Raw genomic sequence first — 19,260 nt, forward strand, 5'->3', positions numbered from 1 at the left:
TAAAGCAGCTTCACGGAGGTAGAATGCTGCTGGCCAGTGGAGTAAGATGAATACTGAGAAGAAACAATTAGCTTTGTTAACATGCAGATCACTAGTGTCCTCGAAAGAGCCTTTCAGAGGAGGGAGGGGTGAGCAAGTCAGCCAACTGGAGTGAGTTTAGGAGAGAATGTGAGGTGAGGAGACGTAATGGCAACCACTATCGTTTGACTAATACTTTCTAGAGACAGTGCACATTTTGGTTTGCATTTGCATTTACAAATGCTTGAGAGAAAAAAATCTCAAATATTTGTTATAAGCCTATGTGTTTTGTTCCCATGTTGAATTTCAGATCTCACATCTCTGTAACTACTACATTTAAAAGCAAACTGAGGGACAACATACATCCTAAAGTGCATAAAGTGCACTAATCTCAACATGTACAGCTTGATGGTTTTTTTTTTTTAAGATTTTATTTATTTGACAGAGGGAACACAAGCAGAGGGAGAGAGAGGGAGAAGCAGGCTTCCCACTGAGCAGGGAGCCCGATTCGGGGCTCCATCCCAGGACCCGAGGATCATGACCCCGGCGGAAGGCAGCCGCTTAACCGACTGAGCCACCCAGGCGTCCCTTGATGGTTTTTTTATATGTGTACGCTCGTGTAACCAACTGTTCAGACCAAGATAAAGAATGTGAAAAGCATCCCTTAAGGTTCCCTTGTGCACCTTTCCAGTCTATAATCCCCCATTAGTAAACCAATATTCTGATTTACATAAACATTCATTAGCTTTACTGCAAAAATTTTCAAAACAAACAAATGAAAACTCTAAAGGGCAGTTAACTGGAAATTGCTTTTGTGTAAACTTACCAATTGGCCTAAGTATGAATACCAATTATTTGGCGCCAAAATTCTGAAGTAATTTTGAAGCCAGTCATCTCCGAAGCCCCGCCCCACTTCCTACGCCACGCCCCCTGTTTGCTCTTCTCCTTCCCAAAAGTACTGGGGCTCACCAGGCGGTGGGAAGAGACCGCTTTTCTGTCATGCGCACTAGGGATAGGCGCGCTTCCCTCTTTTCCACAAACCAACTCACTAGGACCCGGCCTCGTCATGCGCATTGAGAGTTCCCAGGAGCGCGCGGTAAGGCGCATGAGCAGATAAGCTCTCGAGGGCGGAAGTGAGCAGCGGCTGCGCGGAGGTTGGGGCCGCCGCGCTTGCTGTGGGGTGGGCAAGCTGCAGAAATGACGCCCCCCGGGAGTCGCGTGGTTCCAGTGGCAGTGTTGCTGCTTTTGCTTTGGGGGGCTCCCTGGATCCACGGGCGGCGGAGCGACGTGCGCATCATCACGGACGAGAACTGGAAAGAGTTGATGGAAGGAGAGTGGATGATAGAATTGTGAGTGTGGGGGGCGGTTGTCTCGGGTCCCCTCGGTGGGCCGGAAAGTCCGTGTCTTAGATCCAAGTCTGGACACCCGACTTCACCTCCATTTACCACCTCCTGCGGGTCCCAGGTTCGCCAGTACTCCACTCCGAGCCGTGGAGCCGGCGCCCCTGACTCCTCGGGATCCCTAAACTCCTCTTCGGATCAGCTTGGTCCCACCCCCTCCTCGTTTCTTATCGGGAAATATTAAGTTTCTTCTAAAGTGTGTACCCCCAGTTTCGTTTCTAGCGCTGTGGTGCTCGTAAGAGACGGCGTTCAACTTGGAATTCTCTCAACTTTTCATGACTTTGGGGCTGGAGATTGTTCGTCTGACTAGTTTCTATACGTTATCTATTTTAGAATGATCTTTCACAAACTTCTAGACTTACTTTTCACCAAACTTTACAAAACAGGAAATTGAGCAGAACCTCTCTTCTCCTTTGGTCTAATTATCCTTTAACAGTCCATTTACAGTGTTGGAATTTGAGACTCTTTTATTTTATGGACTGGGTATATTTTTATTTTAGGTGCTGAGTAAATTCAAGTTGGGTTATTGTTAAATTTTCTTTATCTTTTTTTTTTCTTTTCTCTTTCTCTGCATCTCAGTTTTCCTTTGGATGTGTGTTTTTGCAAAGTACTGAATATCTTCGATTGTTACTCTTACATTCAAGTGTTATTGCATTAAAAAATAAAATTAATGTATGACTGTGATTATAAACTCTGAAGACCACCGGGTCATCATTTACTCGTCAGAGGAAATCATATGTCTGTGGTGATTCTGTTATAATGTCTCTTCTGCATGGGTAGAAAATAAACTGCCAGCCTTTGCTTTAGTTGCTAAATTGGTGGTGGTGGTGATGATGGTTGTAGTACTATTGATAATAGTAGGGTTAGTGGTATTAGTAACAAACACCACTATTGAGTGTTAACTGTACTAAACACTGCTAAGCACTTTATATACACTATCCTATTTAATTCTCTACAAATTTTGTAAGATGGGTATTACTTCCCGCATTTTACAAGTGAGAGAAATACCTAAAGGCTTTAATTAATCTGACCTGGTATTGCTATACCGGCTTCCTTTCCGTTTTCGAAGCCTAAGAGTAGGTATGCAATAATTGTTAGAACAGCCCCCTTCTTTAACAGAGTTCAGGTGAGTGTTTTCCTCTATGCTTGGGTTGCCAGTTAATGGATGGAGGTGGATGTCCCTAAAGGAGAGCTCAAAAGGCCAAATCAATAACTCTTGAGTCATAAAATCAAAAAAGGCATAGAATATTTATATGGAGGAAAAGATAGGGGAAAATGTTTATGTAGTATACATATAATCTGTAACTTAGTGAAATGAATTTTCAGGCACTATTGAAGCTATACAGGGGAGAGGAAATATAACCAGAGACAACATTTGGTTTTTATTGTCATGAATAACTTGTTTTAGATTGTGCCAGTAAAATATTCAGTTTCATGAGTATTAAACAATAGTGATTATGAATTTATATGCAAAATACAGTCAAGTAATACTTAGGAGTTTTTTTTTTTAAACTCGTTTGATCAAACTGTAAAAATACAATGGTCAAAAATTTATTAGGGGATTTGAATTAGAACTTCTCTGTGAAATTAGAATATACTGTAGTACTTTTTCCTTTAGCTTACTGAGTTTGAGGTTAAGACTTAAAAAGGGCCTAAGAAACAAAAGGAACTTGAAAGGGGGATCTAGTACTAGTCTTAATGATAGTCTGCTCTTGTTACAAGTCTGTTATATGCATTACATCCATCCTTATCAGTTTTGTTACAGAGAGATTTTCATTGAAATACAATCTCTTGTTAAGGACTTTTCCCTTTTATGTATGGTACTACATAGTACTAGTCTTGTTCCACAGTGCCACTTACTTTTAGGAGTTCTATTGTCATAAAATAAGTTCAAATATAATGAAATGTAGAAACTGTACTCTTGTGTTCAAGTACACGCTTTATTCTTCTTGGTTTCATTAAAAAAAAACTGAGGCAAATTAAAAGATGATATGCAATAAAGCGAAGAATAAAATCCTAGGGAGAAGTCAGGGCCTTGAAAGATGCAGAATATCAGAGGAGTAATTAAAAAGCTAATAAACTTACCCATAGATTTGTAAACCTGAGGTCTTAGAAACTGGCTGACCAAGGGCTGGCCAGAGGAATTTTGTTTGGCTTGCCTAATGTTTGTGTCTGGGTTAACTTTTGAGGTAACGTTTTTACATAAAAATGCAGATTTTCAGCTTTTAAATAAGATAGAGCCTGCTTCCTAGCTGTAAATTCCTTCCTGGTGGTCTTGCTGAGTGATTGATGGTGCCCCTCTTAAGCAGGGGCATGCATTTCCTTGTTCAGCTCAGCCCTGGGCACTTCCTATTTTTCTCATTTGTGACTCATGTAGTGCAAAGTATTAAAACTGGTGAACTCCAAATTTGGTTTTGAGGTTTCTGGTTGCCACATATTTGTGGAGAAATTCAATTTTTTTTTTTTTTTAAGACTTTATTTTTGAGAGAAAGCGCACATGTGGGGGAGGGGGCAGAGGGAGAAGCCAACTCCCCGCTGCTGAGCAGGGAGCCTGACTCGGGGCTCCATCTCAGGACCCTGGGATGACCTGAGCCGAAGACGATGCTTAACCGACTGAGCCACCCAGGCACCCTGAGAAATTCAAAGGTTTTTAAAGAGCTGTTTTGCATGTGAACTTACGAACTTATTTTTGTGTCTTAAGAACTTATTTCAGAATTACTTTTCTGTGATCAGCGTTATCAGTTAGTTTTGATTTCCAGAACGTTAGACCCACAGTTAAAACTTTTTCATCTTCACAAAGTTAATCATTTTGCTTTTTGTTTTTGGTATAAAATATTCTTCATAAATTATACACTTAGAATTTTTATCTCCATATGGTCATATTAGATTGCTTAACTTTTTTTGTACTCTGTTTCTTAGTTATGCTCCATGGTGTCCTGCTTGTCAGAATCTTCAACCAGAATGGGAAAGTTTTGCTGAATGGGGAGAAGATCTTGAGGTTAATGTTGCAAAAGTAGATGTCACAGAGCAGCCAGGTACTGTAAGTCTGTGGTTAGTCTTTGCAGATTGGGTTCATATATTCATCCTGTTTGCCACATCACTTGGTCTTAACTACCTTTTATTAGGTTTTGAAAACATAACTGTCTGTAGTACTTAAGCTGACCCACCCACCTCTCTGATGAGGGATCCTTGTGCAGTGGCTGCAGAAAGCAGATTCCGTGGTTGTATATGCAACTCATTCCTTTTATGTGTGGCTCTAAGGGACCTTGGAGACATTGCCCTCTCCCCATTCTTGCCCATTTAACTGCCTCTGATCTTTTTTTCCTTTGTATCCCAGGCCCCAGAATAGCGTGTAAGATGCCTTTGAGAAGTCCTAGAATACTGTGGTTTAGGTGGACATTGGAAAAACCATCATTTGCATCCATACCAAGCTTCAGAATAAGGAGCATGTGGTTGAAGTTCTTTGTAGAGCCAAGGGCACATTCCCTGACCAGCGATCCTAATCTCTTAATTGGGTTTCAAATTTAATATCTATGATTTGAGGACATGCTTTTAATACAAAGACCTCAAGGTTGTGGGGTCAAATATACTCCTGACTTGGCCCCCTGAATAAGTGGCAGGCTCTGTTCTTAAGGATGCTCCTTTCTTAGACCAGCCTCATCTTATGTGTTCTTGGTCACAATAAACCTGGATTTGTTGACTCCGTTCCCACCTCAGATGGTAATAATAGCTAATATTTATTGAGTGCTTACCTAGTACAGATATTGCTCCAGATTTGCATTTATCCTATACAACCTTGTGAGGTAATATCCCCATTTTATAGATAAGAAAACTGAGGCATAGAGAGATTAATCCTTGGTTATATTATTGCCTAACACATGGTTAATAATGTTATTGTTATTGCTCATCTTACGAAAGGTTCAAAATATTTTCCATTTTAACAACATGTTAGACTCTGCCTTTGTTTTTTGAATGTCAAATGCAATTTCATTTGATTTTAGAACTTTCTAAAACTACTGTTATATTGTGCTGCCCCATTACTCATCGCTAGTAGTCTTATCGTACAGTGGTATAATTGATCAAATGTTAATAAATATATATTCACAGATATCTTCAGTATTCAAGCTTTTACATACTTTTAGTTGAGATAATGTGCAATAGTGTTTATTTATTTTTTAATTTTATTTTACTATGTTATGTTAATCACCATACATTACATCATTAGTTTTTGATGTAGTGTTCCATGATTCATTGTTTGCGTATAACACCCAGTGCTCCATTCAATACGTGCCCTCTTTAATACCCATCACCAGGCTAACCCATCCTCCCACCCCCCTCCCCTCTAGAACCCTCAGTTTGTTTCTCAGAGTCCATAGTCTCTCATGGTTCGTCTCCCCCTCCGATTTTCACCCCCCTTCATTTTTCCCTTCCTACTAAGTGTTGATTTTTTAAAGTTGCTTTCAGTACATAATTGGGATTTTTTTTATTGTTTGTTACAAAGCTCAACTATTTTCAGGTATAATTTCATATGCTTTCCCAGTTAGTATTTAAATACAGAATCAACTTTTAAGTAGTGATTGTTGGCTTATATAAAACCTGTTGTGTGTTCTTTCTTGTATTTATTTCTAATCTTTATCATTTTTAGGGCTGAGTGGACGATTTATCATAACTGCTCTTCCTACTATTTATCAGTAAGTATTTGAAGATTCTGTAATTATGGAGAAGGATGCAACATAGTATAATCAGAATAGTAGACCTCTGGCCTGGGTCATGTTTAAAGAGCATTATATTCAGTAAGGCTCATTTTGCTCTTAGCACTATCCTAGATGTCTTTAGGTAGATGGTTGAGGTATAAAATAGTCCCTGGTTGGGGCGCCTGGGTGGCTCAGTCGTTAAGCGTCTGCCTTGAGCCCAGGTCGTGATCTCAGGGTCCTGGGATTGAGCCCCGCATCAGGCTCTCTGCTCCGCGGGAGGCCTGCTTCTCCCTCTCCCACTCCCTCTGCTTGTGTTCTCTCTCTCACTGTGTCTCTCTCTGTCAAATAAATAAATAAAATCTTAAAAAAAAAAAATGAAAAATAACAGTCCCTGGTCTCAGAGCTTTGTAATTATTTTGGAGGGTGGTGTTCACATGAAATCGTGTGAAGCCATATAGCATAGTAAATGATTATGAGCCCAGAGTTGTGTTAAGTCCTGTAGAAAGTTTGGTAAGGGAAAAATCACTGGGCTAGGAGGGTGGTTCCTGGAGAATATGGGGATGTAAATGCAACCCTGAATTTTCAAAAGAGTGCAGAAGTAAGCATTCCATCCTTTGAATAATCTCATGAACAGTCATAAATAGGGAAGTTGTATGTTCAAAAATGAACTAAGAAAGGGCTATATAGCTCAGTCTTTGGACAGTAGTAGGTGAAATGATTGAGTGCTAAGTCAGAATGAGCAAGATTATGTAGTCTTCAGTATCAGGTCTTTTAGTTTGAATTTATCTTCTAAATTGGGGATAGGAAGTCTCAAATCTGTACAGGCATACCTCATTTTATTGTGCTTCCCAGATATTGCAGCTTTTTACAGATTAAAGGCTTGTGGCAACCTTGTGTCAAGCGAATCTATCCACCATTTTTCCAACAGCATTTGCTCACTCTGTCTCTCTGTCACATTTTGGTAATTCTTGAGTATTTCAAACTTTTTCATTACTCTGTTTCTTATGGTGGCCCATAGTAAGTGATTACAACTTGCTGAAAGCTCAGATGATGGTTTACATTTTTTAGCAATAAAATATTTTTAAATGAAGGTATGTACATTTTTTTTAGACATAATACTATTGCATAGCATTAATAGACTACAGTATAGTAAATATTTATATGTACTTGGAAACCAAAAAGTCTTGTGACTTTATTGTGATAATTGTTTTACTGGGGTGGTACGGTGATATCTCCCAGGTATTGCCTGTACCTGCCCGATACCTTAAAGTTCATCTAGTTGGTGGGTTGAATGCCAGGAGGTACTTCTCATTTAAAGTATAAAAGCAAGCTGGCAATTTTTTGTGTGTCTATATCTCACTTTTCTTTGTCATTTTTCTTTTTCATGTTTATGTCTGTTTCCCTCTACCTTTGTATTCATCCCTACTCCCTTTGTGTCTTTTCATGTCATCATAAGTACTGCTGTCCCTTTTCACTCAGTCCTTTTCTCCACATGTCCCTTAACTGGTTCTGATTGTGTCTCTCATCTTCCTTCTCACTTCTTAACATCCCTTAAACTTATCTGGAATTTCCTGTGCTTTTTTAACTTACATTGTTTATGCCCATTCTTTTGCCTGTTGAACTTCTACCTATTCTTCAAAAACAGCTCAAATGCCATTGCCTTTACAAAACGTTTTTTTGAGTGGGGGCTTCCTTGTGGTCTTTGGCTCTGGATGGCTAAAGGATCCTCTAACCCTACTGTAGGTAGTAGGGAGCTCTTGAAAGTTTGCACTTAAGAGATAAAAATAGAAGTATTGTATAGGATGAGACTGGCAGTGTTATTGGGGGCAGTTTGAAAATAGTGAAGATGTGGGAGGAGAGAGAGAATTTTTGAACCTATGAGAACTCCATACATTGGGAATGGGAGGGAGGGAGGGGCCTATCAGGAAGAATGCAAAGTAGACTGTAAAATACAATCACTGAAATAGGAGGAAAGGAAATATGACCAGATACCTCCAGCAATTTAAAGTAGCATGGCTAAGATGATGTAATTAGGGCTGAAAATTCCAGAAAAATGCCTTTAATTTTTAACCTAGATAGCTTAAAAGTAGCTAATAATTAATAAGTGCCAGACACTATTCTAACTTTACATATAGTCATTCTTTTAATATGTTCATTACACATTTATTGAGGTATAATTGACATATAACTTCTGTGTTTCATTGTTTTACTATTTGGAAAGATAATAATAGTCTTAAGGCTTATTATTGTTTATAACCCCATTGTTTAAATAAATTTGGAGCTAAGATGTTATGAGTAGGCAATTAGTATAATTTGTTACTTGTGCATTACTAATGATTTTGAATATAAGGATTGATTGTAAAATGAGGTTAAAGAAATAGCAAAACAAATACAAATTTATTTGGTTCTGTTTAATAATGTGATTCTGATCCTCTTTAGTTGTAAAGATGGTGAATTTAGGCGCTATCAGGGCCCAAGGACTAAGAAGGACTTCATAAACTTTATAAGTGAGAAAGAGTGGAAGAGTATTGAACCTGTTTCATCATGGTTTGGTCCAGGTTCTGTTCTGTAAGTATGAGGATTTTTCTTTTATTTATTTCAGAATTAACTGGACCAATTATATTTTGTGGAAATAAAGCATTTTTATAGACCCTTAAGGTATATTCATATTTACTGTGATATTTTTAGCTTGACTTTTTCTTCTAAGTCAGGTGCTTTGATCCTTGTTAAGCTAGAAGGAGGCATTCACTAGAATTGAAAGCCTTTTCAGGAATATTTTAGCTCTGTAGATCATGGTCATTTCATATCAAAAACTAATCAGGCTTTCTGAGCAATATGATGGGTAAAGTTATCATTTGAGTTTAATATTTGAATGAGAAGCCTCAAACATATACCTCCTCTTGCTACTTTAGATTTCAGTTCTTAATGTGATTAAATTATTCTACCCATCTGATAATATTTTGGTTGAATAGTATGGATGAACAGTGCCCTTAATGGCATGAGTAACCACTGGACTTTATATATAGCTAGATATATGGAGTAGTAAGGGTTGGAGATAGCATATTTCCTGCTAGCTGTTGGGGTGTAAGGCCTCACAGGTCATTTGAGAGACATTTAGAAATACTGAGTTTTGCTGAGGTCCCCATGGACTCATCCTGGTGTGGCTAAGCTATCTCTTCCTGTCTCCTCACCACACTTGCTCTTGGTATACACAAGATCTACCAATGGTATATACACACCAATGGTATAAGAGATAATACACACCAATCTTGGTATACACCAAGATCTACCAATGGTATATACACACCAATAGTATAAGAGATAAAAATATAAAGAGATATGAAAATATAAAAAGATATACCAGTAGTATATACACACCAATGGTATAAGAGATAAAAATGCTCTGGGTTCTGGGAGTGGAGGAAAGATCAGCCATAAGCGATATTTTGAAATAGAATTTTGTCTTTAGCACCTTTCCCTTACACCTCTCTTCCTGTGAAAATCTCTGAATTGAATTGTCCTGTAGCTGTCAGAATTCCCCCACTGAACCACCATGCCAACCCAGTTAAGGCACCTAATCTTCCTGATAGAGCCTGATTAGTGCTGATTGTAGTGAGGCTATACGGTGCTTTATGTTTCAGTTCTTGTTCCTATTCCCGTTTTGCAGTTTAAACAACAGAAACAACATGATTGAACCACCTTTCTATGTTCAACTGAAAATGCAACTGATTTTTGTTAATTTGAAATCTCATAAATGACTTCTCCCCTCTCCAGTAGAAGAAGGGGTTGCTTGTAAGACTTTGTTCAAAGAATCCTCAGGGATTCAGCAGTCCATGCCTTTGTCTTGTGGACTGAATAAGAGGTACTTCCAATGTCAGTGTGTTCACCCACCCGATGATGGGCAACAGATGGGTCATCTTGCCTACAGGAACTTTGGCTTAGGTGTGAATTAGTTTTATGTGTTGGTGGCAACACTTGCTCTAGAGGGGAAACAGTTCGGAACCCACAAACCGTTTTTAGTTCTGGAGCATGCCTTTTTCTAACTGTCCATCTAAACTATTTGGGTTTATGTGAAAATAATAATAATTTTTATTTATAGGGGCGCCTGGGTGGCTCAGTCGTTAAGCGTCTGCCTTCGGCTCAGGTCGTGATCCCAGGGTCCTGGGATCGAGCCCCATGTCGGGCTCCCTGCTTGGAGGGAAGTCTGCTTCTCCCTCTTCCACTCCCCCTGCTTGTGTTCCCTCTCTCACTGTGTCTCTCTCTGTCAAATAAAATCTTTAAAAAAAAAAAAAAAAAAAATTTATTTATATTATTACTTAGTATTGATTTTCAAGGTAATTTCTTTGTATATCATTAAACTATATCAAGCTAATGCTATGATAAGTTTTATTTAATTTTAACACAAAAGGTGGGTAATTCTTAGGTGGGAAGGATCAGTTCAACAAGTGCTCCCGGTTCTTCCTTCAGACTCTCTTCTCTGCTCATTCTTTGGAGAATTTTAAGTGTCAATAAGAGTTGCCATTTGCTTACAGTACACTTGACTTTAACTGGTTCCATAGAGCTCATAAGCTGTTATTCAGAGTATATTGGAGAAATCATCAGGTGAAAGGTGAAAGGCTAATGTCAAAGCAGTAGGGACAAGGAAAAAAGTTATCAAGTGTTTTATTTATGAGGACATCACATAGTGACAGCAATTCAAGAACTGTTAATTTTCATTAATGAGACTTCTTAATACAGGCTTGAAATCAGTGATGTATCACTAATCTTGATTAACACCAGCAATAAAATCTGTCATGTTGGGGAAATTGTAGACTGAAAACTAGAAGGTATAGATAGACACACATTCTACTTCAAAGCTGTGTGTCTTACTCAGTTTCTCAGTCCTCTCTCCTTTCTTTCAGGATGAGTAGTATGTCTGCACTCTTTCAGCTATCTATGTGGATCCGGGTATGGACTAAAGTTTTATTTCTATTTTAAACATTTTTGACACTACCCTTTTATTTTAAACAACCAGGTTTTTTATTTATTTTTTCTTTTGATTTTAGACTTGCCATAACTATTTTATTGAAGAACTTGGATTACCAGTTTGGGGATCATATGCAGTTTTTGCTTTAGCAACTCTACTTTCAGGACTATTACTAGGACTCGTAAGTATTTCATTTTTCAGAGTACTAGGAGAAAACCTTTTACGTCTGGTAATTTAATATAGTTACACGAGCTCAATCATATACATTCAGATTTCTTGTGTTTATTTTTGCAGTGTATGATATTTGTGGCAGATTGCCTTTTTCCTTCAAAAAGGCGCAGACCACAGCCATACCCTTCCAGTAAGTATATTTTTTAGTATTTATTTTTTATTTTTTTGTTCACTGTAATTCTGTTCATTTCTGTGAACACAATCACACCTGTAACAGGTTGCCCTTCCAGCTTAGCTTTCTAAATGTGGAATGGTAGGTTATATTGGAAGTGGCAGGGGGATATTTATTTCATGTAAGAATGACAGCCTGGTGGATTTTGGAACATAGTTATTTTCTTGGGTTTTATAATGTAGAGAATTTTAACATTGCATATAACTTGTCGATATTTAATGACATTGATCTGATGTCATTTTATTTGAACCATCATATTCCTGGATCCATTTGAGTATACTTGAATCAGAAGAAGTTGAATATATTCTACTCTTGAAGTCATTCTTTATAATAGTGATCACATTTGAAGATTTTTCTTTGTATGCTAGCCAAGTCTAAGTTTTTATGGTAGGGTATTGGGAACAGTAATTCTCGTAGCTGATTTAGGAGTGGCATTGACACTGGATTACAAGATGAGTTTATATAATTAGAAGTATTCACTGATGTCTGTCTTAGTATAATTGCCTCTCAAACATGCATTTAATCTTGAAAATTACGGTGTTATGGAAGCCTTCCTATTTGCTGTTTATAAAGAACTTTCACTTTGTGCCATCCCATTCACTTTTCCGTAACTCTCTAGATTTCATAAGTGATACTCTTTCCATTTTGTGGTTGAGGAAAATAAGGCTCAGAGAGATGAATTATTTTTCCAGGGTCACACAGAAGTGACAGAGTGGAGAATAGAGCCTAAATTAGACTGTTGGCATGACATTTTCATTGTGCTGCCTTTCATGACTTAGGATTTATTGAGGTCAGAACTCGTGAAATGATATCAGTGGAGATTGCTGATAACTGACAGGTTGTCTTTTCTTAGATCATTACATCAATACTGAAAAGGACATATACAGGGGAAGGAATCATTTTATCCAGCAAGAGCCACTGACATGTAGGGAAAGAAATGCAAGCACAGATTACTTAAGAGACAATTTAAAAGTTGGCGAGTGTACATTTAATATTTATATCACTTGAAACACTTTTAACAAATTTGTCTCTTTAAGTAATCTGTGGCACAACTGATAGATAGTAACCCATACTTGAATCTGATACCACCCTTTCTATAGCAGGCCACATGATTTGAGTTGTTTTCTAGGATGTGTTTAGCTTAGATTTTGAGTTGCTAGGGAAAGACCCAACTCAGTCCAGCTTTAAGCAAAATAGAAGTTTATTGCTTTTCAGGTAGCAAGCAAGTCTGAGGGCAGAGATGGCTGGATCCTAGGCCTCAAATGTTGAGATGTTGTGTTTCTCAATTGCTTAGTTGTCCATGCCTTAGCTTGCTCCATTTTTGGCTCTTTCCAGTCCTTAGCATAAAATGATTAAGAAAGCCATAGCTCACAATCCAGAGTAAGAAGGAAATACGCTTTTCCCCTACACCCACCTATCTTTCAGAAAAATTCTGATGCACTCCACTAGTGTAAAGAGCTCACTTGTTTGGAACAGTCACTGTAAACCAGGGTTTCTCAACCTGGACACTTCTCACATTTGGGCTGGTTACTTCTTAATTGTGACAGCCTGTCTTTTGTACATTGTTGGATGTTCGGCAGCATCCCACTGGTTGGCGGTAGCACCACTCCTCTTAGTTGTGACAACCAAAAATATCTCCAGATGTTGCTGAGTGTTCTTTTGGGTGGGGCGGGTTGGGGGGAGGCGCGTGTGTGCAGCAAAATCACCCCTGGTGGAGAACCACTGGGGTGAACTGTAGTGCTCACCACAGCTACATGGGATGTGGTACAGGGAAGGGGCTATTAACCCAACAGAAAGAGGGAGGCCCGACCAAACAACAGATTGTCTACCATGTGGTAATTGCTTCTGGTGTTTTCTTCTGCCTTGCACCCTCGCATCTCCCTACTCTTCTGAATTGCCTAAGATTAGGGGCAGTCTAGTATCACTGAACAGACTGAAGCTCATTGGCCCAACTCTATGTTCTGTATCTCTCTGTTACATGGTGTGTTCTAAGTTTAAGTTAACTATCAATAGGCCTTGTTAAAAAAATGGAAAGGGTATGTGTGTGTGGACAGAGTTAAAAAGTCATTGAGCTGTACACTTAAGATTTGTACATTTCATTTGTAATTATATCTTCATAAAATTATATCTTTAAAGAAGAACATTTGTGAAACTCGTTGGAAAAAACCTGGATAAGAATATAACCGTCAGGGGCACCTGGGTGGCTCAGTTGGTTAAGCGACTGCCTTCAGCTCAGGTCATGATCCTGGAGTCCCAGGATCGAGTCCCGCATCGGGCTCCCTGCTCAGCAGGGAGTCTGCTTCTCCCTCTGACCCTCCCCCCCCTCATGCTTTCTCTCTATCTCATTCTCTCTCTCAAATAAATAAATAAAATCTTAAAAAAAAAAAAAAAAGAATATAACCGTCAGTAGTAAATGTCTGATTCCTGTTCATGTGGGAACTGAAACAAGGGTAGTGTTGGAGTCTGTTTTCAGTGTACTTGTTCACTGGAAGATTTAATAGCAAATTAAGATGGTTCTGTTGAATGCCGTGTATTTTCCACATTCATAGCATTAATTTTGGTATATTAATTTCAGTTCAGTTTATAAACAGGCAGGTAATTATAATGAATTTGGTAAGTAAAATGGATCTTTCAAACCAATTTTTATTTTTATGGTGTCACTCTTTTTTTTTTTTTTTTTAGATTTTATTTATTTATTTGACAGAGAGAGAGATAGCGAGAGCAGGAACACAAGCAGGGGGAGTGGGAGAGGGAGAAGCAGGCTTCCCGCCGAGCAGGGAGCCCGATGTGGGGACTCGATCCCAGGACCCTGGGATCATGACCTGAGCCGAAGGCAGACGCTTAACGACTGAGCCACCCAGGCGCCCTTTATGGTGTCACTCTTAAAGATAACTTTTTCCTTTTGGAAATCTAAACTTACGATTGATAAATAAGTGACAAAGCAGTTTATGGGCATAGAATCGTGTCTTGATTTTACTCCAGTGCAAATCTGTTAACAGCAACAACAACAACAAAAACCCATTTCTGGTCTTGATCTTTTTTTAATGCTCACCATGAATGTTGTTGTCTCTTGCCATACAATGTTATTAAGATATTACTGACTATATTCCTGATGCTGTACTTTTCATCTCAGTGACTTATTTATTTTATAACTGGAAGTTTGTACCTCTTAATTCCCTCTGGTCTTTATCTTTAAGAAAAATTATTACCTGAATCTTCTCAACCTTTGCAAAAAGTGGAGGAGGAACAAGAGGCTGATGAAGAAGATGTTTCAGAAGAGGAAGCAGGAAGTAAAGGAGCAAACAAAGACTTTGCACAGAATGCCATAAGACAACGTGCTTTGAGTCCTTCATTGGCCACAGATAAATCCTAGTTAATTTTTCTTAATATCATAGTATTATTTTGGCAGAAAGAGAAGATCATTTCTTTTGGTTTGAAGTGAACTGTGACATGCTTGTACATTGCAGGGTTCAGTCTAGATTATCATTAGATTGAACAGACTACCTTCAGAAAATAAAAGTAGCACTACATAAAAACGTTTGAAATAGGATTTAAGAATGGCAATATGATGGTTTAAACAATTCTTTAATTTTTGAAAAATCTGGTGCCAAGCAATAAGATTTGAGTATGTTTGTTTAATAATTGGTTTCAAGTTTTCTGAGTTGAAAATTTACATTTCCCGAATATTGCATTATTGAGGTATTTAAGGAGATTACTTTGGAGAAAAAGATTTCTCATTTGATATAATTTTTCTCAGTTTCACTGTGTGAAAAAACGAACATATTTCCCATAAATGGGAACTTTGCCCATTGTCTAAAGAAATGTGTATTTGAATGACAACTCTGGTCATTTTAGAGAGATAGTTCAAGATTTCTTCATATTTTTAGATTATGCAACTAATAAAAACTACCTTGTTTAATTACAGTTTTCTACATGTGATAATACAGGATATGCTACTGATTTAGGAAGTTTTTATATAAGTCCATGGTGTTGTCTTGATTCCTATAAAGGTTGGTTACCTTTTTTGTTCCCCTCTGTTCAGTGTATGATTTGTATTTTTCTTAACCATGGGTTACATTTTTCATTTTCCAAATTGGGTAATTTTTGGAATGTTTTTCATTCTTTAATAAATAGTCCTTTTTTGTTGTGTCAAACCGAAGTTTACTGAGGGATCCTTAAAATTGAAGAGCTGTCTACTGATCATTTAAAATTTTGGCCATTCATGTCAGATTTTATATCATTCTGTTGAACCTCTCCTTGAACCATGTTTTTTTGTTTTTGTTTTTTTTGGATATGAAGGTGAACATTCCTGATTTTTATTTGATGTGGAAAAGCCTTGGTATTTTACATTTTCAAAATTCATAGAAACTTAATTTGATATAAAATAAAGTTAGCATTCTACTCAGGAAAAAGTATCTTATAGTGTATGTTTTCAATGTATATTCATCATGCAGAAAGTTCCTAATTAATTTTACAAAGTCTGTATATGCTTGATGTTTAAAAATCACAGCATTCTTACGTTTTTGAACACACAAAATCTGTATTCTGCTGTACTTTTTTATTGTGTAGTATTTCATAGGTGGGCATCAGCAGGATGGGACATTTAAAATATTTTTACTCCTCAGAGAGTTAGAGCACAGAGTTTTCACCTTACAGTGAAAGTAGGGAGGGGTGCTGGGTGGCAATAAGAACTATATTACCTACAAGAAGGGGAAAAACCGTAACTCAGAGTGAATCCCTTGTCCATTTATGTAATAGACAATTTCTGTAATGTCCCCTTTTGTCTGGATTCTGCTGCTGTGTGAATCCATTAGACTTATACAGTATCATAATGTACAACAGTTTTCTTGAAAGGCCTTGCCTTTAGAATATTAAATATTCTACCATTGAAGAGTTTTGGATGTATAATAATTCTGTGATGCTTTAGAAAAATAGTCTAAGCACAAAATAAACTTTTCTAAGCACTTCACTCAAGCTGGAGACAAGTGTGATTTCTTGTTGCATATTAAGAAAAGCTTAATTACTTTGTATTTAACGATGTTCAGATGAATAGTTATGTCACTGTGTGTGTTCTTGATCTGCACAGTCCAAAGGCTAGAGTCATACACATCTTTTTCTGTTACTTGAGATGATAGAGGAAAATAGTACTTATTAATCAGGCATGCTGTTTTCTAGTGTTCTAGTATACACGGCGTAGATTTTAAGTTTCTAAGTGATTAGAAAATAGTATATATGTAGAAAATTAAAAGTAGCCCGAACAGGTAGAGACATGATATTTCAGAAAAGATAATCTTGCATTTCATAAGGACTCTTGCATCTCTCCAGTGACTCTTCAGTCACTCTAGACATCTGAATAAACAGTTTTCTGTCACACCAGCGGCGCACAGAAGGTATAGGGATCGTTTTACCTTTAACAGACCCCTTTTGTTTCCATTATTGGGCTAAGGGTACTCTATATGGCAGAGAGATTAAGGCGCAATATCAGCGTCCTAGAGAACTCTGCTCATCACTGCTCCCCCCCGCCCCCCAGTAATTATTCAGTGCTTCCATGGAGGTGTAAAATCTGATCACTCCAATGGAAAATGCAGTTCTACCACATACTGCATGGATACTTAATGAGCAAGAATGACAAGAGTTGTAATGAAGAGTCCTGTGTATATAATAGTAGCTTCCATTCACGAGGGTTCTTTTTTCTCCACATTCTTGCCAACATTTATCTCATCTCTGAGTCTAGTCATTCTGACAGGTGTAAGGTGATACCTCATTGTGGTTTTGATTTGCATTTCCCTGAGGATGAGTGACATTGAGCATCTTTTCATGCGTCTGTTGGCCATTTGGATGTTGTCTTGGGAAAATTGTCAGTCAGGTCCTCTGCCCATTTTAATCGGATTATTTGGGTGTTTTTGGTGTCAACTTGTATAAATTCTTTAATATGTTTTGGATATTAGCCCATTACTGGATAGATCATTTGCAAATATCTTCTCCCATTCAGTAGGTTGCCTTTTCATTTTGTCGATGGTTTCCTTCACTGTGCAAAAGCTTTTTATTTTGATGTAGTCCCAACAGTTTATTTTGCTTTTGTTTGAGGAAATGTATCTAGAAAGTGTTGCTAATGCCAATGTCAGAGAAATTACTGCCTATGTTTTCTTCTAGAAGTTTTATGTTTTCAGGTCTTACATTTAGGTCTTTAATCCATTTTGAGTTTATTTTTATGTATGGTATGAGAAAGTGGTCCAATTTCATTTGTAAATGATGCTTTTGAAAGCAGTTTTCTGTCAAGTTGTGTCCTTATTCAGCCCAGTGCATCAAAGGCATAGTTCTGGACGCAATTACATTATGAGATTAACATTAAAATAAACATTTTGACTCATTTTAGGGTTACCCAGGATATCCTGATCCATCCCAACAGTTAAAGGTAGAAGTCTTTCAATAAGTTATTTTTTCCATTTTATTGAGGTATGATTGACCAAACAAATTACTTTTGTTAGGGCTCTTTTATTAATAAAATAATTGACCTGGGGTGGAATTTAAACGAGTGGTCCTAACAGTAAATTTACAATTGTCAAAGTAAAATTTTAAGTATCTTACTTGCAGATTTAGATTTGTATTGTATATCTAGCAACTTTTGCATTTGTTTTAAAACATTAAAACAAGAACAACAATAAATTTAAATTGGAACTTTGATAATATATAAGTAGTAAGGTCAAATTCAATACTTGAACAGATCTAAAATATATCCTTTTTTTTTTTTTCCGTATCATTATTTTTAATGTCCAGCATTTACAATACGAGGGCCAGAGCTTTCTCCCCAATTCAAGTTTATAAATTCTCAATTGGCTTGTGAGGCCAATAGGGATACTTCTTGTCTAATTTGGTTTCTGGGAAGACTTCATTCAGGTCCTCAATGGTCATCTGATCAAATGGAATTATGTTCCTCATCTTCTCCAGCTCTTTTTCATATTCCTCAATCCTGGCCTTTGAGAGAGACATAAACTCGGCACAACTTTTCACATCTTTTTCTTCAGCATCCACCTGAACAGTATATTTATCCTCTGGCACAGGAACCTTCAGGGCATTAAACTTCTTCTCAAAGTCATCTACCAAACCAGCCTTCGCCACATTGGCCTTGTAGTAAGCCCAGTTGATAGCAGGTGGTTTCTCAGGGAGAGCAGCCAACCTGGAGGTAAGTGTCTCATTCCAGGATTTCAGGGAGTTAGCAATGGCCTTCTGGTTTCAGGGTATGATCTCCCCAAAAGTTACCCAGTCAATGGTTTTTAGAGCAAATTTTCGCGCAGCCATCTTGAGATCCTTCACCGACCCCAGCGGCCCATATATCCTTTCTTTTAATGATTGTTTCTTTTGAGTCATTAATTACAAATGGTGGTAATATCAGTATTGTGGCCATTAATGAAATCAGCTCTCTCTCTACCTATCTGGCTGTGACATTATTTTTACACCTATTTTGGTTGTGTTTTGATAACTCAGACTGGTTGTATCCTGAAAATGACAATATGAAAAATGAAAATATCAGAAGTCAATTAACCAAATAGAGGTTAGATTCTCTGAAATTTCTTTTAAATCTAAATTAAGAGTCAGTTTTGAACTGAGTGAAAATATATTTAATTTTGAAGAATAACTTAAGTATTAAGTACTTTTAAAAAACTTTCCTAGGTTCAGTGTTTTTAATACAGCAAGTCACAGAAATAAGGTTGCTAGTGGATTGGAATATATTAAGTTCAGTACTTAGGAAGATTCAGCTTATTGCTACCTGGGCATTCT

At 37.6% G+C, this 19,260-nt stretch overlaps 1 protein-coding gene, 1 non-coding gene and 1 pseudogene across 2 annotated transcripts; 2 read left to right on the forward strand and 1 right to left on the reverse strand.

The window, feature by feature from the left end:
- The first annotated feature begins 1,135 nt into the window (after positions 1-1,135).
- On the forward strand, positions 1,136-16,625 carry TMX1 (thioredoxin related transmembrane protein 1). Its single transcript, XM_032405102.1, has 8 exons — positions 1,136-1,367; positions 4,338-4,453; positions 6,064-6,109; positions 8,552-8,680; positions 11,014-11,059; positions 11,158-11,259; positions 11,373-11,439; positions 14,679-16,625. Exons 1-8 carry the CDS (start codon positions 1,216-1,218, stop codon positions 14,852-14,854), a joined length of 834 nt encoding a protein of 277 aa, XP_032260993.1. The 5' UTR covers positions 1,136-1,215; the 3' UTR covers positions 14,855-16,625.
- Positions 4,563-4,696, forward strand: LOC116633373. The gene has a single exon (XR_004299660.1). It is a non-coding gene; the product is annotated as a small nucleolar RNA SNORA70 (small nucleolar RNA).
- A 1,595-nt stretch (positions 16,626-18,220) lies between the features above and the next one.
- On the reverse strand, positions 18,221-18,883 carry LOC116632649 (annotated as a pseudogene).
- Between the last annotated feature and the right edge of the window lie 377 nt (positions 18,884-19,260).

The sequence above is a fragment of the Phoca vitulina genome, unplaced genomic scaffold (genome assembly GCF_004348235.1).
Source record: "Phoca vitulina isolate PV1807 unplaced genomic scaffold, GSC_HSeal_1.0 scaffold7, whole genome shotgun sequence".
NCBI lineage: Eukaryota > Metazoa > Chordata > Mammalia > Carnivora > Phocidae > Phoca > Phoca vitulina.